Source organism: Canis lupus, chromosome 11 (genome assembly GCF_048164855.1).
Source record: "Canis lupus baileyi chromosome 11, mCanLup2.hap1, whole genome shotgun sequence".
In the NCBI taxonomy this organism is placed as follows: domain Eukaryota; kingdom Metazoa; phylum Chordata; class Mammalia; order Carnivora; family Canidae; genus Canis; species Canis lupus.
Window position 1 is genome coordinate 35,950,446 of NC_132848.1, and position 15,128 is coordinate 35,965,573.

The 15,128-nt window shown below is 37.7% G+C and overlaps 2 protein-coding genes across 6 annotated transcripts in view; one reads left to right on the forward strand and one right to left on the reverse strand.

Moving 5' to 3' along the window:
* APPL2 (adaptor protein, phosphotyrosine interacting with PH domain and leucine zipper 2) overlaps positions 1-8,049 on the forward strand; it is a 50,806-nt gene extending 42,757 nt beyond the window's left edge. For 3 of the 5 annotated variants that reach the window (XM_072844262.1, XM_072844264.1, XM_072844265.1), the window contains 5 exons: positions 873-1,047; positions 4,647-4,683; positions 4,871-5,011; positions 5,713-5,760; positions 6,965-8,049. In XM_072844262.1, the coding sequence (XP_072700363.1) occupies positions 873-1,047; positions 4,647-4,683; positions 4,871-5,011; positions 5,713-5,760; positions 6,965-7,099 (536 nt within the window). In that variant the 3' untranslated portion in view covers positions 7,100-8,049. The remainder of the gene's footprint in view (positions 1-872; positions 1,048-4,646; positions 4,684-4,870; positions 5,012-5,712; positions 5,761-6,964) is intronic. The other 2 variants (XM_072844263.1, XM_072844266.1) reach the window with 1 other exon arrangement.
* A 3,168-nt stretch (positions 8,050-11,217) lies between these two features.
* Positions 11,218-15,128, reverse strand: part of WASHC4 (WASH complex subunit 4) — a 53,950-nt gene continuing 50,039 nt past the window's right edge. Inside the window, exon 33 of the mRNA XM_072844258.1 lies at positions 11,218-13,494. Within this exon, the coding sequence (XP_072700359.1) occupies positions 13,427-13,494 (68 nt within the window). The 3' untranslated portion in view covers positions 11,218-13,426. The remainder of the gene's footprint in view (positions 13,495-15,128) is intronic.

Below are 15,128 nucleotides of genomic sequence, written 5' to 3' on the forward strand. Positions count from 1 at the left end.
TCTGCCTCAGATCTGCCCCTCCGCTTGTCTCTGGCTGACCTTCTATATAATTCACACCATAAAGTCAAATTTACGGAAACTATCTTCTTATGGAAATAACTACTTATAATTTTACTAGTTACATTTTCCTAATCTCTTGTTACTTATTTTGAAGGGCAAGGACACTAATAGGGCAAGTGAGGAAAAAGCAGTCATCTTTGTGTAAAATGGTAGATAAATGAATTATTGTTCTTACAAGGAAAAAAAAAAAAGCCTTTAAACCTTCGTGATTTTGCAGTCACAGTTGCTGTTACTCAGTTTTGTCGGTTACATGCCATGACCAGGAAGCCAGTACTGGTTCACTAGAATCAGATAAGAAAGTCGTTTAAGATGTGCATTAGTTTATGGGGTGCCCTCACTGCCCTGCAGCAACGCCTGATGTGCACACACTGAAGGAGCCCCAATTATCAGGTCTTCTGTTCTTCAGATATTTTCTTCTTTAGGACTCTGTCAGTAGGCCCAAGAATTTTCTATCATCTTGGTGGAGAAGCTCTTATTTTCAGAGAAAAGATGCATATAGTGCCACCGGCATTAGTCACCTAGAGTTTTAGTGCTAGAAGGATGTCATCTGGTACTAAGGTCTCATTCTATAGATGCACTAAGAGGTGCTTCTCTAGACCTGTAGTAGTTCCTGAGACAAAATGTAGATGATAGGCGATTTCAGGGCTCTGGCAGTGTGGATTTATTCAAGCACAGTGTTGAGACTTTTGGTGGAAAGCCTCTGTAGGAGGCAAAGCGGACCTGAGGTGTGCAGCCCGTTCCATGCCTGGCACCGGTGACTGGCGGCAGGCAGGAAGAGAATGTGCTCCTGAGTGGAAGTCACTGTCTTGCAGATTCCCTTCTGCAACAGATGTTTATAGTTCGGTTTTTGGGATCAATGGCAGTTAAAACAGACACCACTACCGAAGTGATTTATGAAGCAATGAGACAAGTGCTGGCTGCTCGGGCTATTCACAACATCTTCCGAATGACAGAATCGCACCTGATGGTCACCAGCCAGACCCTGAGGTATGCTGTCTTGTTTCGGGCGGTCTTACCGTGCTGGCAGATTGCCCATGTAAGGCACATTTACTCATCTAGAACGTTCATACTAGAATATTCGTTTGATCAGAGTAAGTGAAGATGCTACTCATCTCTGCCCTATTCCTTTTTATATTTTAATCTTATAAGGTATGTTGGGAAGAAGCTGCTCCCCTAAGTAATGGATACCTTCAAAATTTAGTGGAGTGAATCCTACTATTTATAAGGTGCCATCACTCCAGAGCTGCTCTGTGTATCTCAGAGCTTGAAAAAGAAAGGGTCTTTTTCATTTCTGAATACACTATTTTTTAAAATTCACAACAGTGAAAACAGAACACGAACCTACCTGAGTTGACTAAACCACCACCAGTAGAATCTGATTAATATTTTTTGAGATAAAAATAAAGCCAGGTGATGTTAACTACATGATTTGGGGTTTCAGGTTAATAAGATCTAGATGGGTGATGGCAGAGGACTATCAAGCCGCGGTTGGCATAGGTAGGCTTCGCTAACATATGCACCATCTAGGAGTACTCAGTGTAGCACTTGCAACAGAACTAAATTGTGAACTGAAATGTTTTTAGTGTAAAATACAGAACTCATTTCTAAGATCTCATACCAACCCCCCAAAAAGAATGCAAAATAGCTCATTAACTTTTATATTAATAAAGTGTCTAGCTGGTAGTATTTTAGATCTTTTAGATTAAATAAAGTATGTTACTTTCCCGGTTTCACTCTTTGATGTGGCTAGGGAGTTTTAAATTATGTACAAAACTTATATTTTATTTCTGTGAGCAGCAGCCCTGCTTTAGAGTCAAAATGTCTAGTTTATTCCTGGCTTTGGCTTTTGTTAGTTGTACGACCTGGGCAAGTTTTAACCTGTGTGCATCGGTTTCTTCGGCTGTAAGATGAAAATAACCATATCCACACCTCATAGTGCAGTCATGAGGAGTTAATACACATAAAATACACTTAAATATTTACAACCACAACTGGCATCAAAGAAAATGCTCAATAAATGTTAGCTTCTAAAAAGGTAAGCAGGATTTCATTAACAATCAGAATATAATTTCTCCCATTCATTAAAATCAGTCCTTTTTATTATAAACCTTATAGTGAGAATAAACTTCCTATAAATAAAACCTTATAAAATAAAGGTTAAAACCTTATAATAAAACATATTTATTTAAAGGTTTTCTCCAAGCATGTCCTGCACCTTTTATGGGCACTGGCTCCCTGTTCTTATAATCTCCACCAAAAAGATCAGAGTAAATACATACAAAAGTATTGTGAAAAATGATAGTACATCAAAGAACACTATCAAAGTACAAAGACAACCCACAGAATGGGAGAAAATATTTGCAAATCATGTATATAAAGAACTCATACGGAAATCAACAAAAAGACCTCAAAACAAAAAATGGACAAAGGACCTGAGTAAACATTTCTCCAGAGAAGATATAGAAATGGCGAACAAACACAAAGAAAGATGCTCAGTGTCCTTAGTTATTAGGGAAATGCAAATCAGGTCCACAGTGAGATATCACTTAACACTTGCTAGGATGGCTGTAATTTTTTTAAAAAGGAAAATAAAAGCACTAGTTAAGAATCCATCGCTGATGGGAATTGTTAAGACAGTCCAGCCACTATAGGAAATAGTCTGGCAGTGCTCCATGAATTAAACCCAGAATTCCCAAAGAACTGAAAACAGGTGTTCAAATAAAAACGTTTACACTCATGTTTGTAACTCACAATAGCCAAAGAATGGAAATAATCCAGACGTCTGCCAACAAAGTAATAGGTACACAAAACGTGGTATTTTACATATAGTAGAATACGAGTCAGCCTTAAAGAGGAATGAAGTCCTCGCACGTGGTGATTGTTGAACCTTGAAAACATTCTGCCAAGTGAAAGAGGCCAGACTCACAGTGTCCGCCACTGTGTATGGTCATTTACACGAATGATCCAGGGTAGGCAAATCCAGAGGGAGAGAGAGCAGGTTAGTGGTTGCCAGAAGCTGAGAGGAGAATGAATGGAGAGGGACTGCTTAATGGGTACGGAGTTTCCTTGTGAGGTGATGAAAGACTTTTGGAATCTGACAGTGGTGGTGGTTGTACAATGGGGTTAATGTACCAAATGTCAACAGTGATCAGTTTTATGTCCGGTGTATTTTACCGCAGTACACACACAGACGCATCCCTGAACTGGAATTCACATTTGGGGACAATTTAGAAGTCCCACAGAAAATTGGACCTTAAGAGGGAAATCCATGTTACCTGATTTAGATTGTTACAAATATGTTTGCATTTATGAAAAAAATTTGCAAAATACCTAAACTTAACCCAACTTGAGGGAAATTGTTTATGATGTATGTTTTTTATCTTTAAATTCATATTCATTAATAGGGACGTATAAAAATATAACATTTATTTAGCTTTGTAGATTACTAAAAATTCCATACACATTTTCTCCTGGTCTTTACCACCTCTTTGAAGTGGGGCTTCTTATCCCAGTTTTACAAACAAAGCAGCTGAGAAGTCAGGGTGACCTGCACAAAATCAGTGCTGAGCAGCCAGGTTATAGTCCTCTGAGTATAAACCCTGTGTTTTAACAAGTATGACTGCATGTATAACTGCTTTACTGAGATATGACTTAAATACAATTCACCCATTTAAAGTATTTTTAGTATATCCAGAATTGTGCAGCCATCACCGTAAACTCTTTTCAAACATTTTCATCCTCCCCAAAGAAAACCCATAGCCATTGGCACCCGTTCCCTTTCCCCTGAAGCCCACCCAGCTGTAGGCAGCCATTAGCCACTAATCTTCTAGGTCTATAGATTTGCCTGTTTGGGACACTTCACATAAATGGAATTATAACCATTTTTTTAAACACAGATAATAGACTTTTTGCTTTCACCCACAGAATTTATAGCAAATCAGCAATAGATAATATACCACATTTAGAAAGTAGAGATTTGTATGTATATATGACAGCAGTAGACAGTGGGATGCAGTGTGTTTTCCCAGACACATCAACCTGTTACTAGGTGGTGCTCTAAGTGCCCTTCAGGGAATGCACGTGGACACCTTCGTAAACAGTACTCTCTGCACATCCAGACAGACACAGAATAGTTTTGTTAAAATCTGTCCATTACTTTCACCCCACTCCAGATTTAATTTTTAAAAAATGTTTATCAAACACTGCAAGGGAAAGCCTGTAGTCAATAAATGTCTGTTGGGAAGCGTGCTGTGCAGAACCCAACCCATCCATGCTCTACGTCAGCACCCTGCAGAATGACAAAGCTGCCTTCCTGGATGAGCCCCGAAACATGAAATTCTCCCTTTGTTGTCTTCTTCTGTAAAGATACACCCCGAGCTTTAAACTACATGGGTTCAACAGAGGCAGGAGCCATGGCACATGCTCCTTCCCTGTGGACAGTCACACAGAGCCATGTCACCTTGGCCTCAGCCAGGCCTTCTGTTTCCATGTTTGGAGATTCGTGATTGCATTCTGAACTTCTACAGACACTTCTAAGCATATGTTTATCCAACGTGTGTAATGTAATGAATCTCTTAAAATTTCAGGTTGATAGATCCTCAGACTCAAGTAACAAGGGCCAATGTAAGTACCTGCATACATACGGACTCTACTAGTTTATTCCTTAAGTCAAAGTTGGCACTTTATCACTCTTGCCAAATCTAATATCTGTCTCTACTAGTGCACCTTTTCCGTGATGTTTCCCAGGGAGAATGACTTGTGTTTTTGAATTCCAGTTGTGTGATACTCAGTCTCTTCCTGTTATTTCCAGTTTGAACTCACCAGTGTCACCCAGTTCGCTGCTCATCAAGAGAACAAGAGGCTGGTTGGCTTCGTGGTCCGCACGCCTGAATCCACAGGGGGAGAGGCTCTCAGCACATACATTTTTGAAAGCAACTCAGAAGGCGAAAAGGTCTTATTATTTTTTTCATCTTAGGATTCCATAATCTGTCCAGAGATTTAAAGGGGTTTTTGTACCATTCCCTGGATATTTAGATGACTATGCTGTTTCCGCAGTGAGTTTAGAGAATACGTCTAGGAAGGCCCCACTGAAAGCAAACCGACTGGAATATGGTTTCCCCATAGAAAGTACACGTCATCCTAAACAGTGATGAAGAATGTTCACAGTGGGATATGGTTATTTAGAAGAGGTGTCAGGAAATGTTAAAAGCAATTGCCTTCAAGTTTCTTCTTTTAAAATTAAAACAAAAGTTACAATAAATAAAATCTAGTTTCAGGGCAAGCCAAGGAAGCAGACATCAGGAAACTGTTCTTGTTTATTATGAAAAATCTTGTGAATGTATTCACTACTTAGAATTAATCAAAATTAACCAACTCTTCTTTCAGCAAATACCCATTTGCTGTCATGCCCATGAACATGCTGTGGCTGACTATGAGAGAAAGCAGTAAGATATTCCTTTAAGAAATGTACGCTCTGGGATAACCTCAGTTGCCACTGAACCTGCACACACTGGCAACAGGAAGCCCTGTGTGATGATTCTCCTACAGCCAGGTCCTTGAGCAGTGACCTCACTGGACTTCCATAATCAGTTTTCCCCTAACGTTCTTTATCCTTTTCCACCTTTGCCAAACACTGCTTTTCTTGTCTTGCAGATATGTTATGCTATTAATTTGGGAAAAGAAATCATTGAGGTTCAGAAGGTAAGGTGCATTTTAGTCCTGGTTTTATCAATTGCTCCAAAGATCTATATACATACTCAGATTTCTCTCAAAAAGAAGAAAGGATGTTCACTAGGCAGCATGGCCAAATCAGATTTCCTGTGTGCATTCTAACCACCAGACTAGCCAGGTCCACAATCACAGGTGGCACACATGGAGTTCTTAATAAATACCACTGCTGCAGCTCTTGTTTTATATTATTGATTTTTTTGCTTGCTGTTGTTGGCTAGATATCCCTTTTCAAATGAAGGTGATGGAAACGTCTACCATTGCTCAAGGGCTCTGCTCCTCAGAGCATCACAGAACTCCCCTGGAAATGCACTAGATGTGAAGGTTCCCATACCTCCCCTCCCTGTCAGGCGCTTACAGTCCTCCATTCACCAAACACATATCTGAGAGCCGAGTTTATAAAAGAAAAACGTTGGAATTAAAGCAGTGAGCGATACAGGTCCTGCTGCAGGAGGCTTCTGGTTCAGCACGTGCAGTGAGGCTTCCGGTCGTGGAAATGGCCTGTATCTGCACTGCTTAATATGCAGATTGAATGTCACTAATGAGACCGTGGACCTGGATTTTTACATTTTATTTTAAGCAGCTAGTGAGTACCACACTGGCAGTTCAGTCGTTAGGAGGTGAGGGGGTAGGAAGGCCAAGGACTAAGGCCAACACACACGAAATAGTAGCAGGCAGTGCGAGTTAGTGTTTTATGGTCTAGATCAGGAGTAAAGGGCAAGATGGCAGCCTTCTAGGCTTACATCTTTTGGAACACCAGAGCAGTCATATACGGTATGTAAAGGAATACTGTGTTCCAATAAAACTTTATATAAAACAAGCGGTGAGCCTACATGGCCGTGGTTTGCCAGCTCTTGGGACAGCGAGACAGAAGGGAGTTAAAGATCCAGAAACAAAGGTACTGTAAAGGAAGTTCCTCTCTGGACTCTTCCTGGGAAGATGATTATGATTTGTCTACATGAACAATATTTTTTGGCTGAGAGCAAAACCTTGCGCTAGATTCTAGAAGTAATGCAATTGAGTTTTTTCAGAGAAGCAAGGAGACTTCCCTTGAAGGCACACACAGAAGGAATGAGGCCAGATTACAAACATCATGAAAGCCAAGCCTGGGGGGCGGGGGGTCTTAAGTGCATTTTAAGCGTTTTCTTTTCTCCTTCTTAAACTTCTCTAACTTCAGGATCCAGAAGCATTGGCTCAGTTAATGCTGTCCATACCACTAACCAATGATGGAAAATATGTACTGTTAAACGATCAACCAGATGACAGTGACGGAAGTCCAAGTGAAAATAGAGGCGCAGAATCTGAAGCATAACTCTCTTGGGCCTTTGGGGGACGAGCACCCAGGAAGGAGAGCTACCCCCCTAAAGGTTTTCAACTTCTTTGATATACAGGCCCACGACCTGGTTTCAGAATGCTGACAATCGTTTGTGGAATGTCCTCTGGATGCCTTGATACTGAGAGATGGGAGGGAAACAGAAATGGTTGACAACCTTCCTACCCATCTACAAATGTTATTTTAGGTGCTTTGTGGTAAGTCTTTTTCTTAGATTGTACTGTTCTGTGCTCAGAATGAAAGTTAATGAAAAAATGCATTGTTCACTTTATTCAATTGTCATCTCTTCAGTTTCTAGTACTTTTTTAAAAATGGTAAAAGCCTAGATTTATAATTTGATAAACACTAAGTATTTCCTATTAATATAACCTATTTTTGTATTTTACTTAATGAACTTTAAGTGCCTGTCACTCTGAAAATTGTGTATTTATAATCAAGCTTGTCTCACAGTTGGACCTAATAGCATTAATTTGTGCACTCAAGTGAGGAGCCCTGCTTTAAGGCCTGAGCACTAGCAAAACTGCAGGTCTAGTTTTGATCATTTTTCCAGACATGCAATAAAAAGACTAGCAGATGAGGACCACAAAGGATGTTCAGTTTTACAATGGAACCTTAATGAATGAACATTCAGAAGTTTATGGTCCTCTAGATACTGTTTTTAGTGGGGATCACCATGGAAGCTGTACCAGTTCCTGATTCTCATGAGCCAGACCCTCCTCAAGGAAGGGACCAATGAATTTTAAAACTCACTTGAAGCACAGCTGGTTGTGGGGCTTGGTGCAAAGTTCCTGTTTCCACCCCTACCTACAAAATAAGTATAATGATCTGGAATTGAAATAGTGTGTTTAATTATAACCAAGTTCAACAGAATATCCTTGTCTTTGTAATAAATTAACCTAGCAATGAATGCTAGCAAATAAAAACTGTCATTCTGTTTCTTTCTTTTGCTTTTTATGGGTGTTTTCTGGAATATCCTCAGAAGAAAACTAAAGGCTGTTCTGTAGCTTCAATGTTAATTTCCAAAAAATTAGGACATAATGAAATCACAGCAGAGAGGGAGGTACCATCAAATACTTCTATTAACATGGATACAAGGTGATCGCAGTACCAAGTTGTTAAAAGGTGTTGCTTTAAAATGGTGGATTAATAGAACAGTTTTTGTAATCCCAAACTAATGTTACAGGGTTCTCAGGAATCCATTTCTATAATGTGGACATCATGGTATTGGTTCAGTGTTAACAGTAACTTACAAAAATGTGTATATCCTAACCAAACCAAATTAAATCAGTAAGTTCTCTGGTAGGCCACAAAAGCCACAGTCCCGAATTTCTTTTTCTTGCTTAGAATTGTTCAGGGTAGGAAGGATGAATCCAGTCATGAACAATACTGTTAGAAACTGAAATCAACTTTTTTCATTAGTAAAACTAAAAAATGTGTGGCTTAACTAAGCCACAAAGCATGCAAATCATAAGGAAAAAAAGAGCTGGAAATCCGGTACATTAAAACTGCATCACAAAAAACAGAATGAAAATAAAGGCCCGTGAGCGCCAGAAATAAGAGCCCAAGGCCCACACAGCCATTAAATTATGAATCAGGGCCAAAAAAAAAAAAAAAAAAGAAAAGAAAAGAAAATTAACTGAACATATTAAGCAAGCACAGATGACAAAAATTTGTTTAGTCTGCCAATTAGTAAGAAAAAGATACACTGAAAACAAAACAGAATAAAAAGGGTTTTAAATATGTTCAATTTCATAAAATAATCAAGGAAATGCAAAGTAAAACACTGTGAAGTGATATATCCATCAGACTGTTGAAACGTGGCTGGAAATAGGGTGATGGGGAAGGTCCCCCACTGGTGGGATGGGGAAGCTTGGCATCTGTATCCATCGCGCTTGTACCTGACCCTACCACCTGGATTCACTCTTCACACATATGCCCAGAGACACATACATACAGTAACAGTTACAGAGTCCTACTCATAGTATCTCAAATTTGGAAATGACCCTCATGTCAACTGAATATTGGGAAGGAAAATTAAATGAACTCTAGTTATATGCATCTACGTGGATGGATTTCAAAACCAGTACTGAAAAAGTCCTTTAAGCACATGGAGTCCATTTATAGTAACTGTTAAAAACAGGCAAACCATCACCATGTTACTTAGAAAAATACAGATAGGTTGTAACACTAGAGAAAAAGAGGGAATAGTTCCCACCAAAATTTTGCATTGTGGTTTCCTCCAGAGTGGCAACGTGAGCTGAGATCTGAGGCAGGAGCAACAGGCTTTTTTACCTACATGGTGGCTACCCAAGTGTTGTTTATTGTAGATTTTATTTATTCATGAGAGAGACACAGGCAGAGGGAGAAGCAGGCTCCCTGTGGGGAGCCCGATGTGGGACTCGATCCCAGGACCCCAAGATCACGACCTGAGCCGAAGGCAGATAGATGCTCAACCGCTGAGCCACCCAGGTGTCCCAAGTGTTGTTTTTATGCTCTCTAGAGTACACACATACTATATTCTTTTGTCTATGTTTCCCATTACTCTGAAATCTATGGCACGAACCAGGGACAGCAATCACCAAATCTCTCATTGAAGTTGGGGACATAAACCTTTGAAGATTATTCTGATATTCAGTAATTATGTCTACTTAAAGTGCATCTCTAATGCTTTATTACCTTTTGTGCTGATTCTGAAGTGATTTAAATACTGTAAAATTAATATAGATAGGAGTTTCTGGATAAAAAAGTATTGACTTTCCCCCTCACTTTAATGATAATGAGGCATTACTAAAGAATATTTCCCTACACCAAGATCTTACATACATTATAGAATGTACAGTCTTTAAAGAAGATGCCAGAATTATTACATCAGATCTACACTGATGGGAAGATAAATGTCCTCTCCTTTGCTGAGTATGACTCCACTAATGGGAACAACTGGATTATCAGGTAACCTAGGTTTTATAGTAAAGAGTCAAACAAAATATCCATACATTTGCCCAAAGTGACTTCATATTTTGTATTCGTATACACTAGATATAAGAACTTTTTGTATAAGCTAAGCACTAATTTTGCCATCACCATTTCAGAGTTCATTGCGTGATGTCCACTTAATCTCTAGATTTCAACTTATTCCAGATTCCTTTTTTTAATCTGAAATCTCTAATAACCTGTCAAATTCTTCCTAATATCTAAAAACTTGAAATTGTAGTGTTAAAACTTTCTTAAAATGAATATCATCAGTATGAAACCTTAAACTTTAACTGGAAAAAAACACAAAATTATTAAGTTTGTTAAAATCTTTTTACATTTAGCCATCCAAGAGTAACATGATGATATATGTGATGGCATTATCCCACTTTCCCCTAATTACAAATTTACTACCTCAGAAGACAAAAGGAGCAGCCATCAGACTTTACCAAGAACAATTTCTCCAGTGTAGGACAGCTGATCCTTGAACACCATGGAGGTGAGGGGCACCAACCCCTTCATGCAATCAAATATCTGCATGTAACTTCTGACTCCCCAGAAACTTAACTAAGAGCCTACCATTGACTGGAAGCCTTATAATGAACACATGCTGTATATATCATTGAACTATATTCTATATTCTTACAATAAACTAGAGCTATTAAAATCATAAGAGAATACACATTTATCATACGATATTTTTGAAAACTGCATGTAAGTTGACCAACACTGTCTCCTGTCTCCAGTGTAATATTTAAAAGGCTCTCAGTTATTATTACTGTTTCAGTTCAACTGTTTGCAAATGGCACTAGTTATCTCCAACATTAAACACTGTAAACCAAGGATCCCTTCCCAGGATTAGGATTTAAAATTAAACATTCATGTGGGTTCTTTTTATTTGAAAGTAACAAGGAATAAAAAGACCAAAAATGTACAAAGGAAAGTAAAAGTTCTTCACTTGGGATACATGGAGCGGTGCCAATACCAATTTTATACTTGAAATTTTTACATATACACGTGCAAGTATTGATTCCCTGTATTTATTAAAGGGGACTCCAAAAAGGTTAATGTTAAGAAGTACTGGTTTAAGACATTCAATTTTGAACATAAACATTAGGGGAAGGAAGTAAATTTTTGAAATTATATTTATTAAGGTTTTATTATGCATATTATATTTTCTTAGAATCGGGAGAGGGAAGTCCCACTCAAGTGAGGTAACAAACTTGCCATCCTTTATAAAACTTAATTAGAACAGACAAAGATAATGGTTAGTCCTTACTTCCTGAGAACTTGAACATTACTGAGTTTTTGTGAATTTACAACAAATGCTCACACTAATTTTAAATTACAGTGTCTGAAAACAATATTTAACAATATGTTAGAGCAAAGAAAATCATCTAAATGTGTATTAAGTGTGAAACACTTAAGCCCTATTGCTCTGCACTTTAATAGCATTTAAGTATGCTTAATCATTTTCAGAGATTTTATTTCAAATATCTGTAACTTACCCAGACTGCAGTGACATTATTTTGAACTAATGGCAGAATAACAATCTATTCCTTTCTTCTCAGTTGTACATATCCATGGAGTCAGCATATGAACTCTATATAGTATTCATAAAATCGGTAACAACTGATACGTGTGGATAACGAACAGACATTGGTTTCTCTTCCAATTACAGTTTGTATCCATAGTGAACGGGATTATTTTAGGGAAGTCAGAGAAAAAAAACAAAACAATATTGTTGCTATGAAATGGTGATGAGTTTGATACAATCAAAGCAAGATCATTAATAAAAACATAATAATGAAAATATAAATTACTAATTATGCAGCATGCTTTAGGGCCATTTCTACAGTTAGTATGAATTACAAATATTAAATGCCTTTAATCCATCCATTGTACATAATTCTGTAAGTCATGTTTAAGTAAAAAACAAAAACCATTTCCTACCTATTCTGCTTCTTCTGACTTGGAACAGTGAAAGTGTTTATCTTGGGCTGGGACAGTTACCCTGCCAGTAACCAATGAATACAGATAGGGCAAATGCATACCTACTCCAAAAGCTGAAAAATCAAACACCATTAGGACGCCCTGCATGATATACCCAAAGAAATGCTTAATAGGCAAGTGCAATGGAGAAATCAAGTATTTCCCAAATGATGTTATTAGTATTATGTGTACAGTTTTAAAATTTGTTTTCATTGTAAAAGTATAACTGTATTATATTAAAAGCTTATAGGCCATGATTAACCATTTAATTATTAACTGATGTAATCTTTACAAAAATAAAGCTAGTAGCCTGCCAGGAACTAAATTTACTCAAAATCTTACTGTATTTTTAAATCAGTAAATGATTTAATTTATTATAACTTTATTGTCACAGTGGTAATTTTTAAAAAGCCTGCACAGTGCTTATTAATCTGATGTCTTAGATTATACTTGGTTTAAAGAAAAAGTCTGCCCAAACCATCACCAAGATTTCAATTCAACCTAATGTAGAAGAAACCTGAGTTTGGATGTAGAAATAAAAATCCATATAATTTTCTCTGATATCATACATAGTGTCTTCAACCAAAAGTGAAGCTTCAAGCAGGACTCTATGGCTTTCTCTGAATTTTCTTTCATCTTGAGTATTAAGTAAATCTTAAATTTAAAGCAGTTGTTGGAGGTTACATGTTCTCAAAGCAATGTAAACTAGTTATATAAAATGTCTTCTCAAAGACACTGACAGCTCTTGTGAGTCACATGAAATTAACAATGAATCAGTTCTACACTGTACATGAACGGTACGTAACATACTTATGTCTCACCTCTATTATCAAAACCATCTTTAAATATTCCTGTCATAAGAATATTGATATGTATGCTTCATAAATTTCAGGCTTAATGCATTTTGTTTAAACATGTATTTGCTGGCTGTACATAGTATATGCACTGAATTTCCAATTAGACAAATATGGATCAAAGACCTATGCAAATACAAATTATAAACCCTCATGTAGATTACAAGAGATCTGAGGCGGCAGTTTAGGAATTTGGATTGGCCCTTCTATAACTTCACATCAAATAACTCTCCACAGGCACATCTCCTAGCCTGAAGTCCAGGCAAAAATCCAATTTAAAACCTCATTCTCAAACTCTGAAAAGTAGATACAGCCTTTAGAAGAAAAACAGACTTAACTTTAGAGCACTGCTTTAAAGAGTTGCAACATCGACCTATTACCAGAAATGCGGCCCAGGGAATACTCATCATTACCTCATTAACATCATTTCACTGGCAACAGTACTGACACAATTCTGATGATCTCATAGGAGCAATGCATACCATCAATATCATTTGACAACAGGATCTGCAGACACAGTGCTGTCGGACAGGTCTCCATTGCTTGCTTTTGTCTCTTCTGGAACCATGGATAAAAATAACAATGGACAGATTTATGTTCATTTTTAAAAAGTGCACTAAATGAAAACTAGGAATGCATTGTTAAATTTCAAATTAAGAAAATGTGCATCTACCAAATAGTTCTCTAAAGTTTATCGAGTATATTTACCTTAATTTTTTAGAAACCTAAGTTAAATACAAAAAACGTAATGTTCTGACTGGTACTTACTGTACTTATGAGAGGTGTAGGATTGTGAGAGATCAGAAGTGCTTCTGGGTGGAGTTTCACTGGCACATTTGAAGCAGTGTTGCCCCTCGGCTGGTTCCCCAGCCAGGCCAACGAATCACTATTACAGTGCATTAGTATTACTGACAGAAACATTACTGCAAATTCACATATAAAATTGTCCAGAATAAATAACTTTCCATTTGTGTTTATAATTCATTTTTAAAGCAACTTTTTATTATAATTGTGATAAAACAAATTCCTGTTTTATCGTGCAAAATGTCACATGCACATATTTCAGGAGCAAAGGAAAGCTACCTCCTGATTCCTGCAACTCTGACTACGTGTCTGAGCGACCTCAGCTAAGACAGAGTCCTAAACCAGAATAACCCAGCCATGTGGGTGATATGCGTCAACCAGAATCACAGACAGTTCTTTAAGAACAGTCCAAAGCAAGGAGTCCCAGTGACACAGAAAGATCTGTTTTGTCTTAATGCTTTATGTCTTAAAGTAAATATCCAGTCCACCTGCAGAGTCTTCCTAGCAGGCTCAGTGGGAGAGAAGCTTCTGGCAGGAAATGGTGGAGCAGAACCCAATCAACTGACTTTCCTCATAATTTAAATCAACCTCACTCAAATTATTCCCGTTTATCTTAGTCTTGGAAAAGAACCCAAACAGAATTTATACACATTTTCATGTAATAAATATGGAGTATCTTCCAGGTAACAACAGCCTGAAATCACTTTCAAGCATGTAATTATTTGTCTGGATTCCAAAAATGTGTGTATAAGCTAATTATTAACATAATATTTAATTTATGCAACATTATCAGGGAATAGGTAATTGATGTAAGTGGTCTACCCAAAAGAATCCACTCTATTCAGTGTAAAAAATATATATATTTTAAAATTTAACAAAATAAGATAAATAAAATTATTTTATGAAATGTTTTATGCCTTGATTTGTAAAACACAAATAAGGAAACAGGATAAAGGGCAAAACATGAAAACCCAACTCTGTTGCTCTACCCAGTTTTGAGCTTCCGAGCAAAGAGGAAAACTTAAGTTACATAATTTCTACAACAGAAAAGAGGAAACATCCATTCTTCAGGGAAGACAACTGTTCCTAAATTTAAGTCTGAGAGAAATGTAGCATGTGAGTCCTTACGTATGAAATAAGCAATTTACACCATCCTACAAATAATACAACAGAATCCTTTCCATAATGAGTCAAGCTCATGGATCTGGTGACCAGTTATCAGGGGTACAGCGTGCTCTGATTCTGGCTGCGGCGGAAGACAGGCAGCCGCTGACCATGACACTCCAGGGAGCAAGCCCCGATGTTTTACACCTCCTCAGGCACCTGCCCCATCTCATTCGGTCTGTGTCTAGTCATGAGCAGCTCTGCCTTCAGGAAACACTTAGCAT